The sequence below is a fragment of the Panthera uncia genome (assembly GCF_023721935.1).
Source record: "Panthera uncia isolate 11264 chromosome C1 unlocalized genomic scaffold, Puncia_PCG_1.0 HiC_scaffold_4, whole genome shotgun sequence".
NCBI lineage: Eukaryota > Metazoa > Chordata > Mammalia > Carnivora > Felidae > Panthera > Panthera uncia.
The window spans coordinates 89,204,111-89,229,887 of NW_026057585.1; the positions used below are offsets into that span (position 1 = coordinate 89,204,111).

General features: G+C 52.5%; 1 protein-coding gene across 1 annotated transcript in view; it reads left to right on the forward strand.

The window, feature by feature from the left end:
• The first annotated feature begins 6,699 nt into the window (after positions 1–6,699).
• The window catches only part of ECE1 (endothelin converting enzyme 1), a 111,996-nt gene continuing 92,918 nt past the window's right edge, over positions 6,700–25,777 (forward strand). Inside the window, exon 1 of the mRNA XM_049617883.1 lies at positions 6,700–6,841. Within this exon, the coding sequence (XP_049473840.1) occupies positions 6,839–6,841 (3 nt within the window). The 5' untranslated portion in view covers positions 6,700–6,838. The remainder of the gene's footprint in view (positions 6,842–25,777) is intronic.

Here is a 25,777-nt window from a genome sequence, read left to right on the forward strand (position 1 = left end):
AGCCTGCTTCGGATTCTGTGTCTCCCTCTCTCTCTGCCCCTCCCCTGCTTGTGCTCTGTCTCTGTCTATCAAAAATAAATAAAATGTAAAAAAAAAATTTAATAAAAAAATTTATTTTTAAGTAATCTCTACACCCAGCATGGGGCTCGAAATCACATCCTGGAGGTAAACAGTCGCATGCTCCACCAACTGAGCCAGGCAGGTGTCCCAAGAGTCCTATTTCTGTTGAGGTTGCTGAGAGACAAGGATGCGTGCCTGGTGCGCTGGCAGCCATCTTGTGATCATGAGGAAAGAGAATGAAGCCGCGGAGAGGAAAACAGTCTTGAGAGATGGGTAGTGACATTGAATCCTGACCACCTCATCTATGTTCCTCAGTGCAACTGTGCCTAAATCTAGCTGTACCTCTGTATTTTTCAGTTTAAGTTGGATTTTTTGCCAGGGTTTTGAGCCCTGATGCTCTAACTGAGCAATCATAGTGCCCAGAGACCTGAATATTTGGAGGAGGCACCCCTCGCCACTCATTCTATAGGACTATGACAAGGGAAACATGTTCTCCTGCCATACAACCACCCGTGTCTCTGTTAGAGAGCCCACAAATGCCAAAAGAAGCAGCAGAATGCCAGCAAAGGAGCAAATCTTCTCAGAGTAGCTGTGCCTTCTTAGGGAAATCGCTCTCCCTCTCTGAATGTTAATTTTTGTCACTTGCAATATGGGGTGGGGTGGGAATCATAGCATCTAGTGCATAGAATTGTTCCCAGAAGGCTGTTTAGAAGCGGTGAGCTCTGTGGGTCCCTAAGGAGTTGGGGGTTAGATTCAGAGTTGGCAGCAAATCTTTTTTCTTGTTCTTCCCTGGGCAGCATAAGATTAGAGATGGCCTCTCCTGGTAGAATGGAAAGGAGTCAGCCAGGGGTGCCTGGGTGGCTCAGTCGGTGAAGCGTCCCACTTCAGCTCAGGTCATGATCTCAGTTTGTGGGTTCGAGCCCCGCATCGGGCTCTGTGCTGACAGCTCGGAGCCTGGAGCCTGCTTCGGATTCTGTGTCTCCCTCTCTCTCTCTGCCCCTACCCCACTCATGCTCTGTCTATCTGTCTCTCTCTCTCAAAAATAAATAAACACATTTAAAAGAAATTTAAAAATAAAAATAAAAAAAGGACTCAGCCACAACATTGGAGGCTTTGTTTCTAGCCCTGGTTCTGCCCAGGGAGTGAATTTGGGCAAAGCTCCTCCCTGCTGTCCACATGTTCCTTTCAGAAGTGAGGAAGCCATGACCACTCTCCTCTGTTTCTTCCCACAGCCAGGATCCCATCTTGTTTGTGCTGTTTCCCCACTGCTCAACCCGGTTTCTGCCTCGCTGATAGAGCATTTCAGAATGTCCATTGCATGAGTGAAGAAAATGTGGTCAGGATGCATGACCTTTCTTTTTTGTTTTTGGAACATGTTGTTGGAATAAAATATACAGGCATACCCCCTTTGGGGTTTTTTTTTATAGCTTAAATTTTTTTTAATGTTTATTTTTGAGAGAGAGAGAGAAAGAGAGAGAGAGAGACCGCATGAGTGGGGGAGGAACAGAAAAAGAGGGAGACACAGAATCTGGAGCAGGCTCCAGGCTCTGAGCTGTCAGCCCAGAGCCCAACGCAGGGCTGGAAACCACGAACTGTGAGATCATGACCTGAACTGAAGTCGAGCGCTTAACTGACTGAGCCACACAGATGCCCCTGTGCTTGTTTTTTAAATTTATTTTTAAATTTTTTATTTTTGAGAGAGAGAAAGAGAGAGCTGCATGAGCGAGGTGGCAGAGAGAGGGAGACAGAGGAGCCAAAGCGGGCTCTGCACTGACAGCAGAGAGGGGCTTGAACTCACGAACCATGCGATCATGACCGGAGCCAAAGTCAGACGCTTAACTGACTGAGCCACCCAGGCACCCCAATGTTTATTTATTTTCGGCTCTGTGCTGATAGCAGAGAGCCTGATGTAGGGCTTGAACTCATGAACCATTCATGACCTAAGCCAAAGTCGGACACTTAACCCACTGAGCCACCCAGGCGCCCCTATTGTGCTTTGTAGAGATTGCATTTTTTACAAATTGAAGGTTTGTGGCAACCCTGTGTCGAGTAAGTCTATGGGTGCCATTTTCCAACAGTATTTGTTCACTTTGTGTCTCTGTGTCCCATTTTAGTGACTTTTTCATTATTAATTTTTAAGTTTTGTTTATTTCAGTAATCTCTACTCCATGTGGGGCTCGAAATCACGACCCCAAGATCAAGAGTCCCATGCTCTTCTGACTGAGCCAGCCAGCACCCCAAATTATACGTTTCATCATTTTTCATTATTATATCTGTTATAGTGAACTGTGATCATTGATCTTTGATGTTTATTGTAATGGTTTGGGGGCACCACGGACCGTGCCCATATATGACAGCAAACCTCATCAATAAGCGTCGTGTGTGTTATGGCTGCTCCACTTATCAGCCATCCCCCTGCCTCTCTCCCTCTCCCTGGGTCTCCCTATTCACTGAGGCACAACAGTATTGAAATTAGGCCATTTAATAACCCTACAGTGGTCTCTAAGTGTTCAAATGAAAGGAAGAGTCACACGTCTCTTACTTTACATCAAAAGCTAGAAATGACTCAGCTCAGTGAGGAAGGCATATTGCAAGCTGAGATAGGCTGAGAGCGAGGCTTCCTGCACTGGTTAGCCAAGTCGTGAATGCAAGGGAAAAATTCTCGAAGGAAATGAGAAGCGCTACTCCAGTGAACACACAAATGATAAGAAAGTGAAACAGTCTTATTGCTGAGAAGAAGAAAGTTTGAGTGGCCTGGATAGAAGCCCACACCAGCCACAACAAGCCCTGAAGCCAGAGCCTAATCCAGAGCAAGGCCCTCACTCTTTTCAGCTCTATGAAGGCTGAATGAGGGGAGGAGGTTGGAGAAGAAAGTCCAAAGCTGGCAGAGGTCGGTTCACAAGATTTAAGGGAAGAAGACATCTCCATAGCATAAAGGTGCAAAATGAAGCAGCAAGTGGTGATGTAGAAGCTGCCGCAAGTTAGATCTAGCTGAGATATGGATAAAGGTGGCTACACTGAATAACAGACTTCCATGTAGATAAAACAGCCTTGTATTAGAAGAAGATGCCATGTAGGATTCTCATAGCTGGAGAGGAGAAGTCAATGCTGGGTTTCGAAGCTTCAAAGGACAGGCTGACTCTCTTGTCAGGGGCTAATGCAGCTGGTGGCTTGAGGTTGAAGCCTCTGCTCATGTACCGCTTTCAAAATCCCAGGTCCCTCAAGAGTCATGCTAAATCTACTCTGCAGTCTAGAAAGGGAACAACAAAGACTGGGTGACACCACATCTGTTCACGATGGTTTGCTGAATATTTTAAGCCCACTGTTGATTCCTATTGCTCAGGGAAAAAAAAAAAGCTTCATTTCAAGATATTACTGCTCATTGACAACGCACCTGGTCACCCGAGAGCTCCGATGAAGATGTACAACGAGATTAAAGTTGTTTTCATGCCTGCTAATTAATATATCATCCCTTCAGCAGCCCATGGATCAAGGTCTTGGCATTTAAGATTATTTGATGCTGTTTAATATACTTATTTAATATTGAAGATTATTTAATAATATCCAAATTATTTGGATCTGGGCAAAGTAAGTTGAAAACTGTCTGGGAAGGATTCACTATTCCAGATGCCAATGAGAACATTCATGATTCATGGGAAGAGGTCAAAATATCAACATTCACAGGAGTTTGGAAGAAGTTGATTCCCACCTTCACGGATGACGTGAGGGGTTCAAGACGTCAGCAGAGGGATCAGCTGCCGATGGGGTGGAAACAGCAAGAGAACTAGAATTAGAAGTGGAGCCTGAAAGGGGGACTGGATGGCTGCCATGTCATGATGAACCTCAAGCAGATGAGGACTTGCTTCTTATGGAAGAGCAAAGATCACGGTTTCTTGAGATGGAATCTACTCCTGGGGAAGATGCTGTGAAGACTGTTGAAAAGACAATGGATTTAGAATATTACATAAATATTACTTGGTTGATAAAGCAGTGGCAGGTTTGAGAGGATTGACTTCCAATTTTGAAAGAAGTTCTACTGTGGGTAAAATACTATCAAAGAGCGTCACATGTTACAGAGAAACTGTTCATGAAAGGAAGAGCCCATCACTAAGGCAAACTTCACTGATGTCTTATTTTAAGAAACTGCCACCAACAAAGGACAAAAAAAGAAATTGCCACAGCCACCCCAGCCTTCAGCACCCTGAAGGTGCTGACCTGACCATCCTGATCAGTCACCAACCATCAGCGTAGAGGTAAGACCCTCCACCAGCAACAGATTATGACTCATCGAAAGCTCATAATGTTTAGCATTTTCCAGCAATGGAGTATCTTTTAACTAAGGTATGTACATTGGGTTCTTTTTTTAGGTATGAGGCCTTTTGCACACTTAGCAGACTACAGTATAGTGTAAACATAACTTTAAATGTACTAGGAAACCAAAAAATTCATTTGACTTGCTTTACTGTGGTATTCGTTTCATGGTGGTGTTTTTGAACCAAACCTGCAATGTCTCCAAGGTGTGCCTGTAGAAAGAAAAATACACAGAGTCTAAGGAGGCTTCACAAACTGAGCACATCCCGTACCCAGCCCCTCTTTCCTGAGACCTTACCAGCACTCAGAAGTGTCCCTGGCTTTCCCTTTCCAGTTATTCCCTCCCCAAAGGTAGCCTGAGTTCCCCACAGCACAGATTCATTTTGCTTATTTCTGAACTTTGTATAAATGGAACGATGCTTAACATTTTCCAGTGGTTTGTAGTTTACAAGGGACTTGCGTGTACATTAACTTGTTAAATCCTCACATCAGTACAGGGAGGTGGGCAGGAATACAGAGGAGAAAACTGAGGCCCAGAGAAGAGAAGGGAATCCCCCACGATCACATTGTTGGATAACTCAGGATAACTGGGTTCCAATTTTGTGTTTTCCTGGATCTCAAAATCCAGGCCTCAGGCTACACCTCCCAGGAAGATACTTGAGGAATTGCCAGGAATCTGAGACTGGCTCAGGCCTGGGCAGCTGATGGTATGTTACCCAACCTCCAGGGTGGAGAGAGTGTCTGGGACAGAGACCTGGGCAAGGCCAAACCCGCCCCCCTCTCTACCATGCTTCCTGTCTCCTGCACTCAACATGCTACGTGAATTTTGACAGGTGGCCCTCCTCCTTACATCCTTCCCTCCACCTGAAAGAATTCAGAGTACTCTTGAAGGGAAGGGGGGAGATTTACGTCCACAGAGCCCCTCCCTGCCCTCTAGGTTGCCACACACACTGCCCAGGAACAGATGGTCCCCTAGAAATCCTGGCATTGTGTGCCTAGACCTTCCCTCTTCTGCACGCGCAGTCATTCTGAGCCAGCTCCTGAGCAGGGGTTGCTGTCCCCTGTTCTTACCCTCCCTCCTGGCACTAGATGCCCTCTCTCCCAGAATCCACCTGTTCCCAGCCAATTCAACGCCCTTACCACCAGTCTCACGGCTGGTGGGCAAGATTCCGCACGTCTTTCCTTCTTGCCTTATGAACGGCTTCTACCTCCTTCAAAGCCCAAACCCCATCTCCTCCAGGAGGGCTTTGTCTCTCCAGAATACACACTCATTACACCCCTTACACCTTGGTTTCTCTTTCTCAACACAACATGAATACAAGTGATCACAAAGTCACACAAACAAAACACTTCTGCTGCACACACAAGGTTTTTATCTCTTTCCACAAACTAGGCTACATCCACAGTGTACCGAATCACAGCCAAGCCTCCTTGTGTGTGCACATGTACACATGAACCCACAACACCACAAAACCACAGGGATTTGGTCTCTGTAACAGGGACACAGTCTCTACCATATCACATGCATGTACAACAGGCCCATAAGGCACAGGTCACACATCATACAAATACACAGACACCCTGCGGCTCCCTCCTCCTTCACTCACTCTCTTATACAACACACATGTAGAGACAGTCTCTCCCCCGGACGCCCAAAATGCACAGGCATGGAGAGCCATCGGTCCTCCTCGCTGCTTCCCTCCCACTCCTTCTCTCGCCCTGCTCTCTTAAAACACACACACACACACACACACACACACACACACACACACACGCAAGCTTGAAGTAACAAACCCCAAATATAGCCAGTCTGCCTTTCGGTCACAAATAAACACACAGGCACGCGGGATCCACGCCTCCCCCGCTTTTTCTCTGTCCTCTTCTCCCTCTCCTCCCCTCTTGCGCGCGCGCGCGCACACACACACACACACACACACACACACACACACCCCACATAAATACACGCGCAGCTGCAGCACCCTGGGTCACACTCCCGAGCAGGCGCCAGGCAGGAGACAAAGGTCGCCGAGGCTCCTGGCGCCGCGCACCCGCCGCAGCGGAGCCGCTCCCTGGGCTCCGCCTGCCCCCGAAGCCTGGCTCAGCGAGGGCTCACCCCGCACCCCGCACCCCGCACCCCGCAGCCCGAGACTCCGCCCGCGCGGGCCGCAGGGTCCCCACGCAGCCGCGCTCCCTGCCCGGCGCGCCTGGGGTTAAGGAGGTTGTGCGGGGCGGGGCCGAGGGCAGGCTCGGGGCGTGATTGGCTGCGCGGCCCGGCCCCCGCGTCCTGCCATTGGCCGCTCGGCGGGCCCGCCTCCCCGAGTCTAGGCGCCGGAGCCGCGCTCGCCCGCGGGGAGCCGAGCGCGCGGCCGGGGCCAGCCAGCCGCGCCGACCGAGGAGCGCTGCCTGGAGCCGAGAGCTGGGATCCGGCCCGGGGAGCTGCGCGGTGCAGGAGCGGAGCGCGCGAGCTATGGTGAGTGCCCCGCCCCGCCTGGACGGCCCCGGCGGCGGCGCAGCGGTGGGACTCGGCCGCGCTCGCGGGGGGCTGGGCGCCGGCTGCGGCTCTCGCTCGGGAGGCGAGGAGTCGGGGGGCGCGCGGGCCGGGCTCGGCTGGCCGGGCGGCGCCGCCTCGGTTCCGTCGGGGGCCGCGCCGAGCTTGCTTCTGGGCGGCTGGCCCCAGCCGGGTTTGGAGGGCTCGGGGTGGCCGATTCGCTTCGGGGACACTTGGTGCAGTTGGGGTCTGGGGCGTCCGGAAGTCCTGGCTGGGCGTGGAGACCCCGGGCATTCCGGCTGGGTCCGCAGCGGGGTCGGGGTTGGTTAGGGAGCCGGTGGATCCAATTGGTCCTGAGTGTCCCGGGACGCTGAGGTCGGTCTGGTGCTGAGGCTCGGCTTGGGGCATCGTGGGTGGCCGAGCCCAGCGCATTCGGAGGGTTCGGTCGAGGGCACTCGGGGACTGTCTATCCCACTGTGGCCTACGGGAGTGGAGAATGGAGGCAGCTAGATTGGCGGCTGTCAGAGACCAGGGGACACTTGAGGACCCTGCATTCAGTGATCCGGTCTCCCCAGCATCTCCCCGTAATGGGTCCTCGGAGGAGGGGGTTGCTGAAGGGGTTAGTCAGCGACACCAAGGAGAAGGGACATGGCTGGGAGATTTCATGGGGGTTTCTGAGCCCCAGAGAGAAACTCATGTGGTTGAGGCTGGGCTTTTTGGAGCTCTTTTAGGGAGGGGTGTTTTCTCTGGAAGGAAAAGCTTGGACCTTTCAATCACCTCCCTAGAGAGGTGACCTCCCTAGATCACTTCTGCATCTTGGGGGTGGAGGCCACCTACTTCTCTTTGCTTTCTTTCCCCTGGGCAAGCCCTTCTGATTCTGTCTCCTAGTCCTGCTCTGTGCCCTGTGAAGTGAGTACAGGTCACCATGTAGGGCCTGAGGAGGGCATGTGCCAGCGATGATGGCTGCCAGTCCCAGCGGTACAGCCACCTCTGTTTCTCTGTGATGCTGCTGCCAAGCCTGAAGGGGCCCAGGTGGGGGCAAGATGGGACCCCTGTAGACATGAAGAGTCCCCCAGTGATTCCCCAGGACCAACCTCTGCTCCGCCCAGAGCTGGAGTCCCCTTACAACATCCCTTTCCCTTCCTCTCTCTCTCCTCTTCCTGCCAATATCTGCCTCCCCCTTTGCCATCACTTGCCTGTTCAGAGTCAGAAGTAATGAAATTATGGCTTAGAGACCATCTTGGATCCAACCTACCTCCTTGGTCAGGAATCTCTCCCCTGGAATGCTCTACTTGGATGGTTCCAGTGGCAGGGAACTCGCACCCTAAGGCCACCCTATGGCCTGGCCCTTGATTTAAAGTCTCAGCACATAGGCAATTAAAGGGGGTGAGACATTGAGGTCATATCATTTGCTCTGCCTCCAAACCCACCCTGACGTACGTTACTCAGAAAGAGAATTTTTTCCTCCTTAGAAACCACTAAAGAAAGAGAGGGCACCTCACCTTGGACACACTTTTCCGAGCCTTACAACCAAAAAACCTGCCAGGTTTTAGCATCAAACGGATTCAGGTTCAGAGCCCGGCTCTTCCACTTCCCCACAGGGACTTGGATCAAGTCAAACCCTCACCTTTAACTATCAGTTTCCTCATCTGTGAGAAGAGTTGAAAAGTCTTACTTGCAGGGGTGGAGTGGGGATTTGGTGCGATAACACAGCGGGAGTGCTTGCTCAAATACAGCTTCATTTCCTTTCTTGTACAGTCTTAAACTCAAATTGGGAAGTTGTGTGTGACATCTGTTTGTTAGTCTGGAAGAAGGATTACAGTGTATCATGTTGTCGGGAGAAGAAGGGGACAGTGAGACTTAAGAATCACTTCTTTGTTCATCATTCAGTGAAGATTCATTGACCACTTACTATATGCCCTGTGCGGAGGAGGAACAACTGTCACAAATACTGTTAGGGGAGCTTCTGCCAGTGTGTAAATGTCTGCCAGGATCCTCATGCTAGGTGGCATATCTTCGGGAGGGGCAGAGGTATCATGCCAGGCGAGGGCCCCCTCCTGGCTGGAGAGATGAGGGAAAGCTTCACTGAGCAAGTGGCATCTGAATTGGAAAGAACATCCAGGTAGAGAAACCCGTGTGAACAGAGGACCAGGGCGTGAGACACAGGAAATTCTCTCGGAAAGGCCAGAAGGGAGCTTGCCTGGCACCTGGGCATGAGAGAGCCAGGAAGGAGGAGAGAACGTGGTCAAGGGATGTTGGTGGGGCCAGATGGCCAAAGGCTTAGGCTGAGGAGTGGATTGTAGACCCAGTGCGCACGCGTGTGTGTGTGTGGGGGGGGGGGGGGGGGGGGGGGGGGGGGGGGGGGGGGGGATGGGGTGGAGGTGGACATCAGGCCTCTTTGGCCCCTGTCATTTGGTTTCCCCTGAACACTAGTTCCTGTGCTCATTCCTGAGGTGGGGGTGATTCAGGGCAGCTAAAGAGTTTATTCCTTGGATCTCCTGCTCCATGAGTTTTAAACAAACCCCGCATTCCCTCTCCTCCAGTGTAGCCAAGTTTCTTTCCCCTGGCCCCCAGGTTCCAAATGGGGCTCCTTTGGAGGGTGGGTGGGGCTGTTCCCTCTTGTCCTGGCTGAATCTCCCCGATGGTTCCTAGCTACTCACCCAGGGTAGTTCTTAAAGTCCTCAGGTGGACCTCAGTGCAGGCTTGGCCTGAGGGTTCTAAGAAGGCTTTTTCTATCTCCTGTCTTCAGTTGTTTCATACCACCCAGCAGCAGGCACAGAGAGGTGAAGGAGATTGCCTAGAGTCACACAGCAAGATAGGGTCAAACATACCTGCTATATATTTAGAGGGTTACCAGGCAGACAGGTTGGGGAGAAAGAGACTCAACCCAGTGTTCCCAGTCTGCTGTTGTGGCTTCTTGAGAATGTTCCTTCACATTCCAACCTAGGGGCTGAGCTTAAAGCCACGGCTGAGGGTTGGGAATCATCTTTAGTGTGAGTGGCCGGGTTGAGGACAGGGTCCAGTGCCTAGGTTTGAACACTGGATGTACCTCCAGCTTGCTGCATGACCTTGGATCAACTATTCCCCCTCTCTGCACCTCCTTTCCTACCAAGTGGGGCAGATTTGTTTTCTTAGCGGGATTATCATGAGGGTACAATCTAGGATACTATGTGGAATGCTTAAGAACTTAAGGTAAAGTGTTACTATTTGAAGATGCTAGGCCAGCCACATGTCCCCTGAACCAGTCTCTACTGGCTTCCCAGAGCCCGGTGGTTCCCTTCCACGTGCAGCCAGCATCTACGCTCATAACCGGATTACTCAGGTTTCCTGACGTCGCTAAGATTTTTGGTAGACAGACCCGTTGTTCATTTTTGTTAAAGAATAAATAGGTGGTTTCCTAGACAAAATTGGAGAGACCAGACCCCATCAGGGGAGCGACAAGATTTGAGGAGTGAGAGGGCTACAGGGTGGGTTCGACAGAAGGTTTCGGGCATTAGCCAAGACATAACCCGCTTGGCTAAAGTCCACACTTTGATGTCTACAGCCAGGGAGGAACCATCAGCAAATGTTTGTGAGTTTTTGTGTTTCTGCTCCATTTTTTTCCTTTTTTAGTTCACTAGGTGAGCACCCCTAGCACATTCATTCGTTCATTCACCAACCAAGTCCGCCTGGCACAATACCAGGCATCGGGGCTGCAGTCAGGGTGAAAGAGACCGATAGGTCTCTCTTCCACAGTGTGGCAGACAGGCAGGCAGATAAGGAGCAGGAAATTAGCAGTGCAATTGCTGTTGCCAAGGGGACACACGGTACTGTAGAGCAGATAAAGGAACCTCACCTGGGGATCAGACAAGGCTCCTCGAGGACATGGCATTAAAGTTGTGGCCTGAAGAATGAATGGGACCTGGCAGAGCATTCCAGGCGGAGGGAGCCGTCTGTGCAAGATGGGACAAAATGTGTGTTCCAGAATTAATTCGTCTGGGGGCTCAGAAGATGATGCTCGGGAGGTGGCTGGGGCAGGTGCACACAGGTGGGGTCTTGTTAAAGGTTTGGGGCTCGATCCTAAGGACAGTGGGGAGCCACCCTTGAGTTCAGAGCGAAGGGAGTGATGTCGTCAGAGTTGTGTTCTAAGATAGTCACACAAGCTGCTTCGGGGTAGGAGTGGTGAGGCTGGGAGCTGGAAAACCAGTTGGAGTGGCCCTGGGAGAGTTGGTGGTAGTCTAGACACTAGTCTCTGCCCCCTCCACGCCACCCCACCCCCAGCATGCTGCCCAGAGTGGGCGGTGAAGAGAGGTTGCACAAAGCCCCTTTCCGCGTGGACATTGACCGTCCTCCCCACCTCCTTTCCTGCAAATAATGTGTGGGGCTCCTGGCCTCAAGGAACTTTGATCTAATAGAGGAGAAGGACGAAGTTCCCAAGTGGCTCTAAAATAAGGTAGAATATGACATTACCAACCTGGGGATACAACTGCAGAGTCACCCCGGCCATGAGTATCAGGGAAAGCTTCCCAGAAGAGGTGACATTTGTGCTTCCTCTGGCAACAGTGGAATGGAGTGCTTCATAGGAGCCAAGTTTTAGAGAAATGAAAATAAGGAGGTGCTGTCCTGTCCTTAAAGAGTTTTGCTCTGGGCCAGGTTTAACGAACAACCAATGTTGATTGAATCCCACTGTCAGTAGGGGTCTAGAGCCTGGGGATTCTGCCCTTTTCCTAGATGCCCCAAGGACAGGGGTGGCAGAAATATCCACAGGCCTGTCTTGGCTCACTGACAAGCCTGGGAATGACTCTCTCCTCCCCACAGAGCTGTTGGGGGATTCCTTGGGGGGAGATGTAAACAGGGGAACAAGTTTCTGAAGACTATTCAGGAAATTAGCTGAGGGAGGATCTAACTTCGGGGCTCAGAGACGGAGAGGGGGCCCTCGCTGCTAGATCTTACAACTGTAGAGTGCTTGGTTGTAACCATCTGATGCAACTTCCCCATTTTATAGGTGGAAAGATCAAGGGGCAAGATGAGGATCTCCTGTGTGCCTGGCACTTAAATGTAAACCTCTCCGACCTTCACGTGAACCCCAGGAAGTAGGTTTATCTCCGTTACAGAGCTGTGGAAGTTGACACTCAAAGATCACTTAGGGAATTAGGGACTGGAACCAGGCAGCGGCCTCTTGATTCCTCAAGATTCTGGCTTCAGTCCCAAGTTGCCACCCACTTCAGAAACTCTGCCCTCCTAGGAAAGCCCCCCTGGGGATGGGAATGGGGCTGTTGGGCAGTGGCCAGAGGCAGTGGGAGCTGATTGGGGCTGGACGGTGGCCAGGCTGGAATGTTGATACTTATCTTTCACCTTTGCACAGCACTTGACAGTTACTGAAGCCCTTTCCTCCCCATTCACGGACTGTTCTTGGGTCCCAGTGCCAGTCAGTGGCAGAGCTAGGATGGAAACTCAGCCCTGTGACTCCCAGCTCAGACCCCAGCTCCCCAGCTCCCCAGCTCCCCAGCTCCCCAGCTCCCCAGCTCCCCAGCTCCCGGCATTGCCCTGTGGGCCGCAGCCCAGGTCTCCAGCAACCCCCTGACCGAAGATGTCCCGGGCTCCCTGCCCACTTGCCCCTAGGAGCATATGAGCAGCAGCTCCTGGCCCGCAAGCCTCCTCCCCTCTGGGCAGGATGGAACGGGACAGGACGGGGTGAGTGTGGGGTGGGTGTGGGGTGGGTGTGGGGCGGCCGCCAGGCGGAGTAGGGTTACAGTGTAAACACTGTCATGTCAATATTTACCTCTGCCTGGAACCAGGCCTCCCTGCCTCCCACACGCTGCCCATCCAGGTGCACGTGGCCTGCTCCAAGGCCCTGGTCACTGAAAGCCAGGCCAAGGGTGGACATGGAGCTTTCAGGCCAAGCTCTGCCACCAGCTTTTTGTGTGGCCCTGAGCTGGGGGCTCTCCCTTCCTGGGCCTTAGTTTTTCCATCTGTAAAGCGATGCGGCCGGAACAGACCTACTCAGGGGGCATTTTCGGTGATAACGGGCAGGATTACAAGCATCACACTCCGGTTCAGAGCCCAGGGCTCAAGGCCGGGCAGACCTGGGTTTGAATCCCAGTGCTATCACTTCCTCCCCGTGAGACCCGGGAAGCCACCGCACCCCATTGAGTTCCAGTTTGTGTGTACAATGAGATCCTAACTAACTGTACCTGTTTTAGGGTTAGGGTGAGGCTTCACGAGACAGGCTCAAGCTCTTGGCACAGGCTACGAACTGAGTAAGCGGTGGCAATGGAGGTGGTGGCTGTTATTCCAAATAAACATTTCATGATTCTCTGAGTCCAGACACTGGGTTACGTCACTCGTGAACTGGAGCCAAGGGTGGGGTCTCTGACCGCAAGCCCTCCTGGTACTCTGGGGCCGCAGGCCGGGTCAGGGGAGCCCAGGAGCGGAGAAAGCCGCTTGGTCCACGCCACCACTCACCCCTCGCCCCCAACACATAGCTGCCCGGCCTCTGGGGCTCCTTCTCATCGGGCAGAAGTCCAGGGCTGAAATGACCTCAGAGATATGTGGCAGTGAGGGGGTGAGGGAGAGTGGAGGAGGCGGAAGGCGGAGGAAGAACGCATTTCCTAAGCAGCTATTTCACAGAAGTTCAGTGCTCACGCGGTGTTCGGTGTTCAGCCGGAGAGGAAGGGGCATGGGGGGTGCCTGGGACCAGCAACCTCAAGGTGTGGGGAAGGGAGACCAGGGGGCGTGGAGACTGCTCCCTCACGTTTTGCTGTGTCATTTCAGACACTCGGTCACCTCTCCGAGATTCGTTTTCCTCACCTCTGAGCTGGAGATAGTGGGACCTCTTCTGTACAGTGGTTGGAAGTGTTAATCACACGCTGTTTCAGAAGAAGCCAGCTCAGTCCCAGCACAGCCTCTTTCATGGTCGTGGTCATGAGGACGATATGCCAGTCCTGTTCCGCGGGTCTGTGTGCTTCCCGAGGGCAAGACTGTGCATATTTTTAAATTGTGGTACAATTTCTTAAGTAAGATGCACACATCTTGCGCAGCTCAGTTTTTACAAGTGTATATGCCTACAGGGGGACCTGGGTGGCTCAGTTGGTTAAGCATCGGACTCTTCATTTCCGCTCAGGTCACAATCTCGAAGTTCGTGAGTTCCAACCCCACATCGGGCTCTGTGCTGGCAGCATGGAGCCTGCTTTAGATTCTCTCTCCCCACCCCCTCCCTCTGTTCCTCCCCTGCTTGTGCTCTCTGTCTCTCTCCCCCTCTCCCTCCCCCCCAAAAATGTATACACCGGCAGAACCAGGACCTAGATCAAAACATAGGACATTTTCTCCTCCCCGGAGAGGTCCCATATACTCCCTTCCATCCCTCTCTGTGACAGGTGGCCACTAATCTGCTTTATGTCACCCTAGTTTTGCCTGGTTTTGAACTTTATCTGCATGAACTCATAATAGGTACTCTTGGGTCTGGTTTCCTTCAGCCTCAGATAACAGTGAATGGTGTTCAGTTTGCCCACGTCGCCGCACATGCCGGAATGTGCTCCTTTTCAGGCTGCACGGTGTCCCATTGGGCAGAGGCACACGTGCGTCCACGGATGACACTCCTGCCTGGGCAGCTGTGACATTCCTGTTTTTCTCTTGGTGGACCTACACACTCCTTTCTCGAGGCTGGATCCTGGGAGTAGACCTGCAGAGTCAGAGGGTCTGTGTGTATTTCACTGTCATGGGACCCACCACGTGGTTCTCCAGGGAGGTGTCTGTTTCTGCGTGTGCTGTTCACCTCTGCCGACAGGCCCAAGATCTAGCCTGGAGTAGACTCTTGATGAATGTTTTTTGAAAGGAGGAAGGAATGTGAGTCTTTTCTTTGTCCAGGTGGTTCAGATCCACTCTGCCAGCCCTCCTCTGCCCTCGGGGCCTGGCAGTGCTCTCTCCTTAGAACCTGGGCTTTGGGTTTCCCCTGTCATTTCTCAGGGGAGGGAGGGGCCTCTGGCTCTGGAGACCCCAGACCGTGAGGCTCTGCCGGGCTGTGTAACCTCAGGTAGATCCCTTCCCTGCCCTGGTCCTAGGTTTCTCCTTCTGCACAACATGGGGTAGATTGAAGGTTTCCCCAGCTCCCCAGTTTCTAGTGGGCTCCCTTTATTTGGGAGGCATTCACGGCATGCTTCTTCATCTCCAGGATTGTACCTGCCCCACTGGCGAGCCCCAGCTGCCCCGTATCTCCAAAGAAGGACCATTGAGGAAGTAGGCAGGCCCTTCATTCTTGCTATCCTTGGTAGGGGCCTCACTGTGAATAAGTCCTCTCTGGGTGAGAGCCCCCCAAAGTGGGCCCCTGGAAGCCTTGTCCACGGAGGCTTTGCAGAAATGGCCTTGGTATCAGGAAGACCTGGGTCTGCATCCTGTGTGACCTTAGGCAAGTCAGTCCACCACTCTGAACTGCAGCATCCTCACCTGCACAGTTGAAAGGATGAAATGAGGTCCCACCTCATTGTAGGGACCAAAGTGGATGAGGCAGTAAAATCCCTGCCCTTGAGGAGAGGTATTCTAGGTGAGGGAGCCAGAGACTACACAAGCAAACCAACCAACCACAAAGATCACTTCGGAGAAAGGGAAGAAAACAGAGTGATGTGGTGGAGAGTTAGCTGCGAGGTGGGGAGGGAGCTCCTCAAATGGGTGGGCAAGGAAGGAGGTGACATTAAGCCGAGTCCTGAAGGATGAGGAGAGGGCAGCTGGGCAAAGATGTGGGAGAGGAGAGTTCTGAACCGAGAAACAGCAGTGCAAAGGGCCCGAGACAGGGACATGCGGTTTGGATGTTATGGGCAGTAAGAAGGCTGACGTGGCTGAGCAGAGAGAGCAAGGGAAGAGGGGTGGGAAAAGGTGGGCATGGAGGGCCTTGTCAGGTGTGGGGACAGGGGCTGGAGGAGTTGGCATTTCATCCTAAGAGTGATGGGAAGCCACTGCTGGGCTCCAAGCTGGTGTGTGTGTGTGTGTGTGTGTGTGTGTGAAAGAGAGAGCAAGAAAGAGAGAGAGTGTGACTGGTTTTGGCAAGGTTCTGGCTGCTGTGCGGATGAACCGCAGGGGGCAGGAGTGAGGCAGGGAGGCGGGCGGCAGGTAAAAGGGGAGCAGGACCCTAGTACTTTGACCTGTCCTGAAGGGGAGACTTCTCTTACGCTAGGATCTGAGATTTTAGCAACTACTTAGAAGGATGGAGAGAGGGAGACAGGGTATCTCAGATGGCACAGGACCTTCTGGCCGCAGAGCATGGTGGGCAAAAATCGCCTTTGGAACCCAACAGAGGTTCTCGTCTTAAAACTTCCCCTTGAACTTAGCCCTCCAGAGTGAGATCTCGGGATTCTCCCAGAGTGACCGCTTTCCCACCACCCCGGGTCATGGGGACCCAGAGAAATGAGCCGGAAGGGCACAGAGCCAGAGCCTGCCTCCCCCACTTCCGCACACCCTGCCGAGAAGTGAGGGCAGAGGAAGTGGTGGCTGCCCCGGGGATGCCCGGCCCCTGTGCCCTCTGGGCTCCCGCTCCCACGGCCCGGCGCGAGGGAATCTTGTGGCTTTGTGGTTCTGGGTGTTCCAGCTGCTTCGGATCATAAGGCAGCCGTGAGAAGGCACTAGCTCATCTTTTTCTGCATGGCTGCTCCACTTGCTGCTGGGCTTCCCAGAGGGGGGGGGGGGCGGGAGACAGCGAGAGGGCGTGGCAGTTCGCAGGGTCACCGGAGGGCTGAGACACCTTCTGGACCAACCTCTCCTGGGGAGACAAAGGCTCAGGACAGAACAGGGAGGAGATTTGCCTGAGGCCTCACAGGGGGTTGGAAGCAGGACTTAGATCTTCATCTCCTGGACTCCTAATTCAGTGCTCTTTCTGTTTAACATGTGGGTTTTACAGTCAACAGACGTGGTTTCTAGTCCCAGCTGGGTGACCTTGAGCCAGTGACTCTCTGAGCCTCGGTTTTCTGCCCCGTGGAAGGGGATAATAGTACCCCCTTTCTCATGGATTGGTTGAAACGATTCATGTAAAGCTCCTGGGATGGTGCACATAGTAGGTCCTCAGTAAGGGGGAGCCGTTATTAACATTATCACCGTTGTGGCTCTGTCATTCTAAGCCTGGTGACGTGCTGGGAAGAACAGGTGTGTGTGGCCTTCTCTTGCCCTGATTTCTGGTTCTGGTGAATGCACTTAAGCAGGGGAGGGGAGGAAATTCCACCATCACCCCACCCCACTGCTGCTTGCTTATTTTACTTTCCCATATAGTTAGGAGACCCTTTAACAAGGTTCTTAATTACCAACACCACCCCAACACACACACACACACACACACACACACACACACGGCTCAGGTAGGCTGGAGCTGTTGTGTCTGCCTCCAGCCTGCACAGGGAGCCGACATAGACTAAATGCAGGCCTAGGATGGAACATCGCGTGGCTTCCCACCTTCTGCGTCAGGTCCCTACCACACACTCGCTGATTCCTGTTTGTACGGTGGGGCCTAAGGGTTAAGAGCAGGGGCTATGGGATTGACTTGAACTTGAACCCAGCATCCACCCACCACTTAGTTGTTGTAAAGGGCCTTTTAGCAGGTGAGTTTTTCTCTCTGAGCCTTGGGCTTCCCGCCTGTGAAGTGGGGGTCACAACTTCCTCCCTGGGTGATGGCAGACATGAAATGAGAGACGATGCCATCGGAGCATGTGTGGTGCATATACTCAGTGCTTGACTCAAAGAGGCTCTGAGGGTGTCACTCAGAGCAACATTGACACATGTCCCAAATCCATTAAGCCTATTCCTCTTTCCACAGCTATCCTTAGATGTTTTCTCGATCACCCCCCACCCACCTGTCATGCACTCCCACAGCCCCTGTCACTTCCCACCCCGACTGCCTTCTGTCAGGGCGTAAGTCACCTTGGATGCAGTTTTCCACCCTGTCACGTCTCCCTGCGTCGACACAGATCAAGAGCTTGAGCTCTGGGGCCAGCCTGCGTAGGTTTGAATCCCAGCTCTGCCAATTACCTAAGGAACCTCAAGCAAAGTCCTTAATTTTTAGCCTTTGTCTCTGCCTAAGGAAAATGGGAACCATAATAGTACCAAACTCAGAGTAATTCCTGTGCAGTGTAGGATCCAGGCCTACCATACAGGAAGTGCCTAGTATATGTTAACTGGTTTTATTCCTAGATGGAGTTCTAGTAGTGCCCCTGCCTTTTCCGCTCTGTATTCCTAGCGCCTGGCAAGGGTGGGATCGGGAGGGATCTGGGGCGGTGTGTAGGGGTGTGCGTTATGGGCAACGGGGAGTTGCCTTACCAGTGAAATGGGCCTCCCTGGAAGGACTGTGCTTGGGGCCTTGGTCAAGGACTCAGGTTACATGGCGAGCTTGTTTGCTTGGCAGAGATCCCCCACAACCCTGCTGTGTGTCACCCTTCACTGGGAGGACGTGCAGACACAGCTCTTCCTAGGGAGCCCCAGTCCATGAGTGAGACCGGGCAACACGGCTCTGATACCGTTAGACCACGATCGATCAGCACGGGGCCGGGCCCGCTGCTTCAGGGGAGACCTTCTGGGCCTGGCGACACCTGGTGATTCCGTGGGCGGAAATGATATAGTATTAACTTCTGCCTACATTAGGGTGTTCTTCAGTAATCTTTAGTCTTTTCCTGCCAGCAGTGTTTAATAGCTTAGCTATCATGTGATGATAATGGTGTTTATTGAGTTACTTGCTGTGTGCCAGGCACGATGCTGAATGTTTTATGTGACAAATTCACTTAGTCCTCATAGCAACCCTGTGAGGTATTTATTATCAGCCCCATTTTATAGGGGGTGAGACGAAGGCACAGAGAGGCAGTGTATCTCTTGGAGTCAGTAAGTGGCAGAGCAAGATTTGAACCCCAGGCAATTTGGTCACACAGCCCATTCTTAACTACTGTGCTAGAGTGCTTCGTCTATAACTGACTTTGCCCCACAGCCCTTATGACCGACCAGGCAGTCTCATGGACTCTGAGCACTTCCCCTTCCATGGGAGGCCTTGCAGTCAGCACAGGTGGAGGAATTACTATTAGGTCTTTCTGCACAGCCTTCCTTAAGCGTCAGCTCCGCGACGAGCAGATTCAGACCTCCAGGAGAAAGGGATCTGGAAGTTAAAACCCTAAAAAAACAGAAGAGCCTGTATCAGGGAGAGGCACAGGGAGTCAAGTAGGAGGCATTCAGTTGGGAAAGGAAGGGAGCTCAGAAGGCTGAGAAAGTTGGAATTCAAATTGAATCAGCATTTGCTGAGTGCATCTTTTGTGCCAGGTGTGAGGGTGCCCTCAAGGAACTCCCAGGCCTGTGGCAAAGATAGACAAGTCAACAGGTAAATTCCTGAATAGTATTTGAGTGTGTGGGCAGGAGCCTTTGAGGGCCCGGAGAAGTGGATGACTAAGTTGGCCCTGGGAGGTGATACTTGAGTTGGGTCTCGAAGGATGAGCAGGAGTTTGCCAGCCAGGTGCAGCCAGTAGTTGGCAGAGCGAGAATTTAAACCCAAACAGCTTGTCTTCAGAGTCTGTGTTCTCACCCACCATGGCTTGCTTGTCTCCACTACTCTGCAAGGCCTGACCCTGAGAGATGTGACCCTTCTGGTCCCAGGTCCCTCAGTGTGGGCCCTGGGCAACTATCTGGCCATTTCCCATACAACCCCTGCTTCTGTTCCTTGGAAACCTGGCCGACTCTCCTTTTCTGCAAAGGAACTGGGTGGTTGACCAACCTTTCAGAGAGGGTCTCTGCCTGTTCTAGGTGGCCAGGAATTGTGGTGTCTGAGAAGGACCCAGGTTCCACCACCAGTGCTCTTGTGGCGGCCCAGGAGGCTTGGGGAGGTAGTGAAGCACTTCCTGTTTTGTTTTTCACCCTCCCCCCTCTTCCTCCCACTGAGCACCTGAAATGTACTTTGCATAAGGCACTTCCTCAGATTATCCCAACAACCTTGGCAGGTCGAGGTTGTTTGTCGCCATTTTAAAAGTGAGGAAGGCAGCTCAGAGAGGTTGGGCCACATGTCTGAGGTCCCACAGCTAAGCAAGCAGGTAGAAAGACCAAAATTTATACTGTGATTTGTCTAAGCCCAAGGCCTGTGCTTCAGCCATTAGGAAGCATACCAGTTTCTGATAGACCGTGTGCCTTTCTGCTGACTGATGCTTTAACCCTGTTATAACAGATAACCTCTGGGCTTAGAAGCAGGGCCCCCAGGAGTTGCCGGTTCCAGGTAATAGCGATACGATTGCATTAGTTGCCATGCTTCTCAAACTCGAGTATGCGTGAAAACCATCAGAGATTCTGATTGCTAATGCAAATTTCATTGCCCTTGTCCCAGACATTCTGATTCAGTAAGTTTGAAGTGTAGGGACCTACATTTCTGACACACTCCCAGATTCTGATGCTGGTGGGCCATAGATCACACTTTGGAAATCCTGACGTATTACCTTGTCTGCTCTGGGCTCCGTGTTGTCCTGGGCATTTTATTTTGTCTTTTAGCCGTCAGAACATTGCTTGGTGGCAGAAATTGATGCAAAAGGAGGCAGGGTGTCCTGAAAGAGATTTCTGCCAGTCATAATGAAGACATTTTTTAAAAAATATTTATTTTTGAGAGAGAGAGAGAGAGAGAGAGAGAGAGTGTGTGTGTGTGTGTGTGTGTGTGAGTGGGGATGGGGCAGAGAGAGAGGGAGACAGGATCCAGAGTGGGGTCTGCACAGCAGTGAGCCTGATGCAGGGCTCGAACTCACTAACCGTGAGATCATGACCTGAGCCAAAGTTGGATGATCAACCGACTGAGCCCCCCGGGCACCCCATAATGAAGACATTTGTAACCAAAGTGTCCAAAGTTTTAATTTAATCCTCAGATTAACAGGATCAGCCTGGCTGGCTCAGTTGACTGAGCACGAGACTCTTGATCTTGGGGTTGTGGGTTTGAGCCTGATGTTGGGTGGGGAGATTATTTAAAAATAGGATCTTAAACAAACAAACAAGATTAGGAAACTGAGGCTCAGAGAAGTTAGGTGACTTGCCCAAAGACAGTTTGTAGTAGCAGAGCTGGGATTATAACCCAGATGCCTCAGCTGCCAAGGCTGCCAAAGTAACCCCCACACTGCCTCTTTTGCAGACTCTCACATACAGATTCTTGGAAGCACAGAATCTAGCTCCTCCCACCAGGTAAATATGGGAAGATTAATGGTGACAATAGCTACCATTTATTGAACACCCGTTATGTGCAGGCATAAGGTAGAGAATGGTGAGCACACAGACATGGTCTTAGGTAATCTCATGGATCTCTAATTATTAGCAGGGTGCTATGTGAGTTTATATCAGAGGGGCCCCTCCAAGGCAGAGGCTCAGGGGACCAGCATCAGGGAAGACATCTGTGAGGAAGAAATATTTGAGAAGAGATCTGAAGGATGGGGTAAGCTAACCAGGTTAGAAGATGGAGAGAAAGATTCTAGGCCAAGGGAATAGCATGTGCAAAGGTCTTGAGGTAGGTGACCTCTATAGCACGTTCATGGTAGCTGGAGTAGAAATCAAGAGCAAGTGTGACCCAAGGTAAGCTGAGAGGTAGTCAGGGGCTGGGCCCCACAAGCAGTGTAAACCAGGTAAGAGACTTAGGCCTCATCCCAAGAGCAGTGGAAGTCTCTGTGTGTATGCGTATGTATTTTCAAATGAATAAATTTTAGGCTTTTATTTTCTTTGACACCAAAGACCCCATTTGAGCTGGAAAAAGAACAGAAGGCAAACATTTATAACCAGCAGGGTGGAGGGTTCAGCGGGGCCTGGAAGGGGTGTCAGCAGGGAGGCGACAGGATCTGACTTGCCTTTTTATCAAACTCACTCTGGCTGTCCGCTGGGGATGAGGGGACAAAAGTGGGGGTGGGAAGTGGTTCAGCCCAGGCCGGTGGTAGTAGCGGTAAGAGAGAGAGGCAGACGGAGACACTGAGGGGTAGGATTGACAGGGCTTGGCGATTGGTTGGGGTGGGGCCGGGGATCCAGCCCACTGCTCTGACAGGTGGGAACAGAGCCTCCAAAGGTGTGTGAGCTGCCGTGGGTCAGGGTCACGTAGCTCAGCATCAAAACTCCTGACTGACCCAGGGCCTTCCAGGAAAACTCTGACTCAGGGCCCCGATTCCCGGCAGCTACTTCAGCAAAGTTCTTCCAGGCTTTCTGGTGGCTGTGCCCCCTCTCCGTGTCCCCCCCCCCCCCAAAGACTCTGGTGGCTTCCAGGGAGGGGGATGCTTTGTGCGCACAGATTCTGTCTTTGAAGCCTCTGTTGGGGGAGGGGAGAGGGGTGGTGCTCTGACCTCCAGATTCTTTCTCTGTGACCTCTGCACTGAAGCCCTCCCCAGGCTTTTGAAGGAGCCCACAGAACCCGGGCTGGGCGGGGGCTGGAGCCACTGTGTACAAACAGCCCCTCACTGGGTGGGGTGGGGTGTTCCAAGGCTTGGGGGAGATGCCCTGCCATGGGGAGAAAGGAGTCACAGAGCCAAAGCCTGGGCCTGCCTCGTTGCCCAGTGGGGTCTTCCCAGAGGCCAGCAGATGCCCTTTCATCCAAACCTCTGAAAGTGGAAGCTGCTGGCTGCCGTTTTAAGATTTCTGTTTTCTTCCCCTAGTTAACCTTGTCTGGCACATAAGACCACTGAGATGTTCAATTAAATGACTTTCCAGCTCTGCAGGTCCCCACCTCCCGCCCCACCGTGGTCTAAACCCTCCAGGGATCCAGGATCCAAGATAACTCCCCTGTCATGAAACTCATCCCCTCTGTTTCTGAGCCCCCATTTTTCTTAGGATTTGGAATCTCTTTGGGGTTCAGGCTCCTTTTTTTCTCATCAGGGTCTGGAGCCCACTCACCTCACCCTATTCCCTGAGCATTGCCCTGGAACTTGGACCTGGGCCTGATCTCTGGGGGCTGGGTCCGCTGCTGTCCTAGAGACCCAACACCCACAGTCTTCTGGGTTCCTGAATCTCCCCAGGGACTGGCCCTTTCTCGCCCTGACACACAGTAGGCACTCAAGAAATGCCCTCTCTTCCTCCTGCTACCCCACCCCCCAGGCCCTCGCTTTGTGTCGTCTCCTTAGCCTCCTCCCCCTCCCCAACATGGGTATTTTTGCTCAGGGAATAGTGCTCTGTGGGGCAACTGAGCCTGGAAAGTAGCTATTGTTGGCTCAGAATGTTGGGTGGAAGAAGGATGAAGGCTGAGAGGGGCAGGAAAAACAGATCTACCCACTCAGCCCCCTGGTCCTGCTGGGTCAGGGTGAGGCAGGTTTAGGACAAGTCTAAGAAAGTTCCCTTCCCACATTAGGGAGCTGCGATCTGGAAATCACGGCACTAGTGTAAAATGGGCAGCAGGTTTGGAAATGAGGTAGGTTAGTGCAAGAGCCACGAGTGGCTTCATGGAGAAGCCAGGATCTCCTTGAACCTCTGGCCAACATCAGGAGGACAGTACCGGGACCCCTTTATAACTCTTTGTAACACCTGTTCTCATTGTTCTCCGACCTGTCTGCTCCATGGAGCAGGACATAGGAACCATGGTTCCCTGAGCATTAACTTTTGAGGGCCCTGGGGGAGTAGCACATTTCATTTCATTAGGATGGACTCTCAAGAGATGGGTCCTGTTGTGTCCCCATTTAACAGATGAGGAAGCTGAGGCTGGGTGAGGCAAGGCGACTCCACAAGGCCATGCTGCTTAGAAGCGGCAGACCCAGTATCGTGGCCGACTCCAGAGCCAGAATTTCTTGTAGGGTCCTGTGGAGTATCCAATATCAGGGTGGAGGCTGGGTGTGCTTATGGCCTAGGAAGGCCACTGGGAGGGACAAGAGGAGGCCGGCAAAGGAGGACGAGCAGAAGGCTGCTCTGGAGCCCCATCTGGGGGTCTCCCTGGAGGGGAGCAGTTGGTACCCTCGGGGGAGGCAGGCAGCCGGAAGCACATTTGGAGCTGCCTCCCAGCCACTCACACCCTTTTGCCTCTTGTCTCTCCTGGAGGGGAAGTCCGCCTTGGCACGCCTGCCCTCGGCAGATGCCAAGCAAAGGATGAGCGGAGGAGGGCACAGCTTCATGGGGCCGAAGTAGAGAGGGGCTTGGGATGGAGGACAAGCCTTCTTGTAGCCAGTCTTGTGTTCATGTGGTCCCTGGGGACACATCTCTGCGTGTTGAATGCCAGCTAAAGGAGAAGTAGAATTTAACATCTAAAATTACCCTTTGCAGTCAGTTCCAACCCCCAGCTGCTGTGTTGTGCTTCTTTAAAGAATAAAACCCAGAACGAAATGCGAGTGAGCATTTGCACTGGTGGTCTCTGATCCATCCACCGAAGAGATTTCTTAATGGGAACCGTTTTTCCCTTCTTTGGTGGTTTGCGCGTTCACCCGCTGTCCCCAGGTAGCGGTGAGTCAGCCGTAAAGCTCATTCAGGAAGGTCCAGAGGAGTTTTCTTCTGCATCAAGGTCCGTTTGAGCAATGCCAGGCGACACCCAGTGACATGCTCCAGGGTGGGTTGGGAGATCCTCTGGCTATTTGTGTGTGCCACCTCCGCCTCCGTTTGTCCCCTGACTTCCTGGGGCCCTGAGCCACTCAGCCAGCGCGGGCAAGCTGATGAGTGATCCTCGGGTTCCTCCAGCCTGACTCAGCCCAGGCCTGGCCGTCTCTGGGGAAATGTGAGTCATTGCTTCAACCCTGAAATGTTTCTCTTTATGTGGAAAGAAGGGGGAAAGGTTCGGGGGTGAGGAGACCCCCTCTTGGTCCCCTCCAAATTTGTTTCTCAGCTACGAAGAGTGCCGTAACCGTGGATGGAGGGGGCAGCCTGACGCGGTTAAGTCACTAAACCGAATCTCCGCGGCCATCGAGGTCATCCTGGACAGAACCGTGCTGGGCTGAACAGGTGGAGGGACCCTCCTGTCGACCAACACTGGCCCCTCTCCCCCTTCCTCTGCCCACCCGGTGCCCTCAGGGGGGCATGCGGCCCATTCTGTCCCTTAACCTCTCGAACCTGATGGAGTTAAGAAGGTACATGGAGGGAAGGTACGGCAACACCCTACTAATTAGTAGCGGCTGTTGGAAGGGTTTGGCAATCTGGCTTCAGCAAAGGAGTGAGCCGAGGTGGGTTCCATCAGTTAGTGACGTCTGCCAGGGCCCGGGGTGGGGCGGTGGGGCTCCTAACCACCTTCCCCAGAGAGGAACCGAGGGGCCTGTGTCCAGTTGTAGGTCTGAGAGCCCCCATTCTTTTCTAGGTGACCTTAAGTCAATTGTTTTAACCTCTTTAGGGCTCACTTTCTCATCTGTAAAACAGGGCAAATAAATACCACCCACAGTTGTGAAAAATAAATGAGAAACCACCTGCAAAGTGTTTCCTTTGAGTCTTTACTTAGATGTCGCTTGAGGGTGACATTAGGGCCACCCTGATGAAAAATGCCCACCCTTCCCATTTTCCGTCCCCCCTCCCCTGCCCCCCCACTTGATTTTTCTCCTTAGCACTTACCATAATTCGGTCCCCCTGCCTCTGCCTTCTCTCCAAGTTAGCGTATCCACTCTTGAGGCTTCATGCTCAACTTTTCTTTATTTAATTACTATTTTTTAAATATTTATTTGTTTTTGAGAGAGAGCACGCACATGCGAATGGGGAAGGGGCGGGGGGGGGGGGGGGAATCCCAAGCAGGCTGTTCACTGTCAGCCTAGAGCCTGATGTGAGGCTCCAGCTCACTAATTGTGAGATCAACACCTGAGCAGAAATCAAGAGCCGGACACTTAACTGACTGAGGCACCCAGGCTTTTGTTTTATTTTATTAAAAATTTTTTTAAATGTTTTAATTTTACTTTTGAGACAGAGAGAGACAGAGCACCAGCAGGGGGCGGGGGGGTGGTTCAGAGAGAAAAGGAGACACAGAATCGAAGTAGGCTCTAGGCTCCAAGCTGTCAGCACAGAGCCTGACATGGGGCTCGAACCCACAAACCGCGA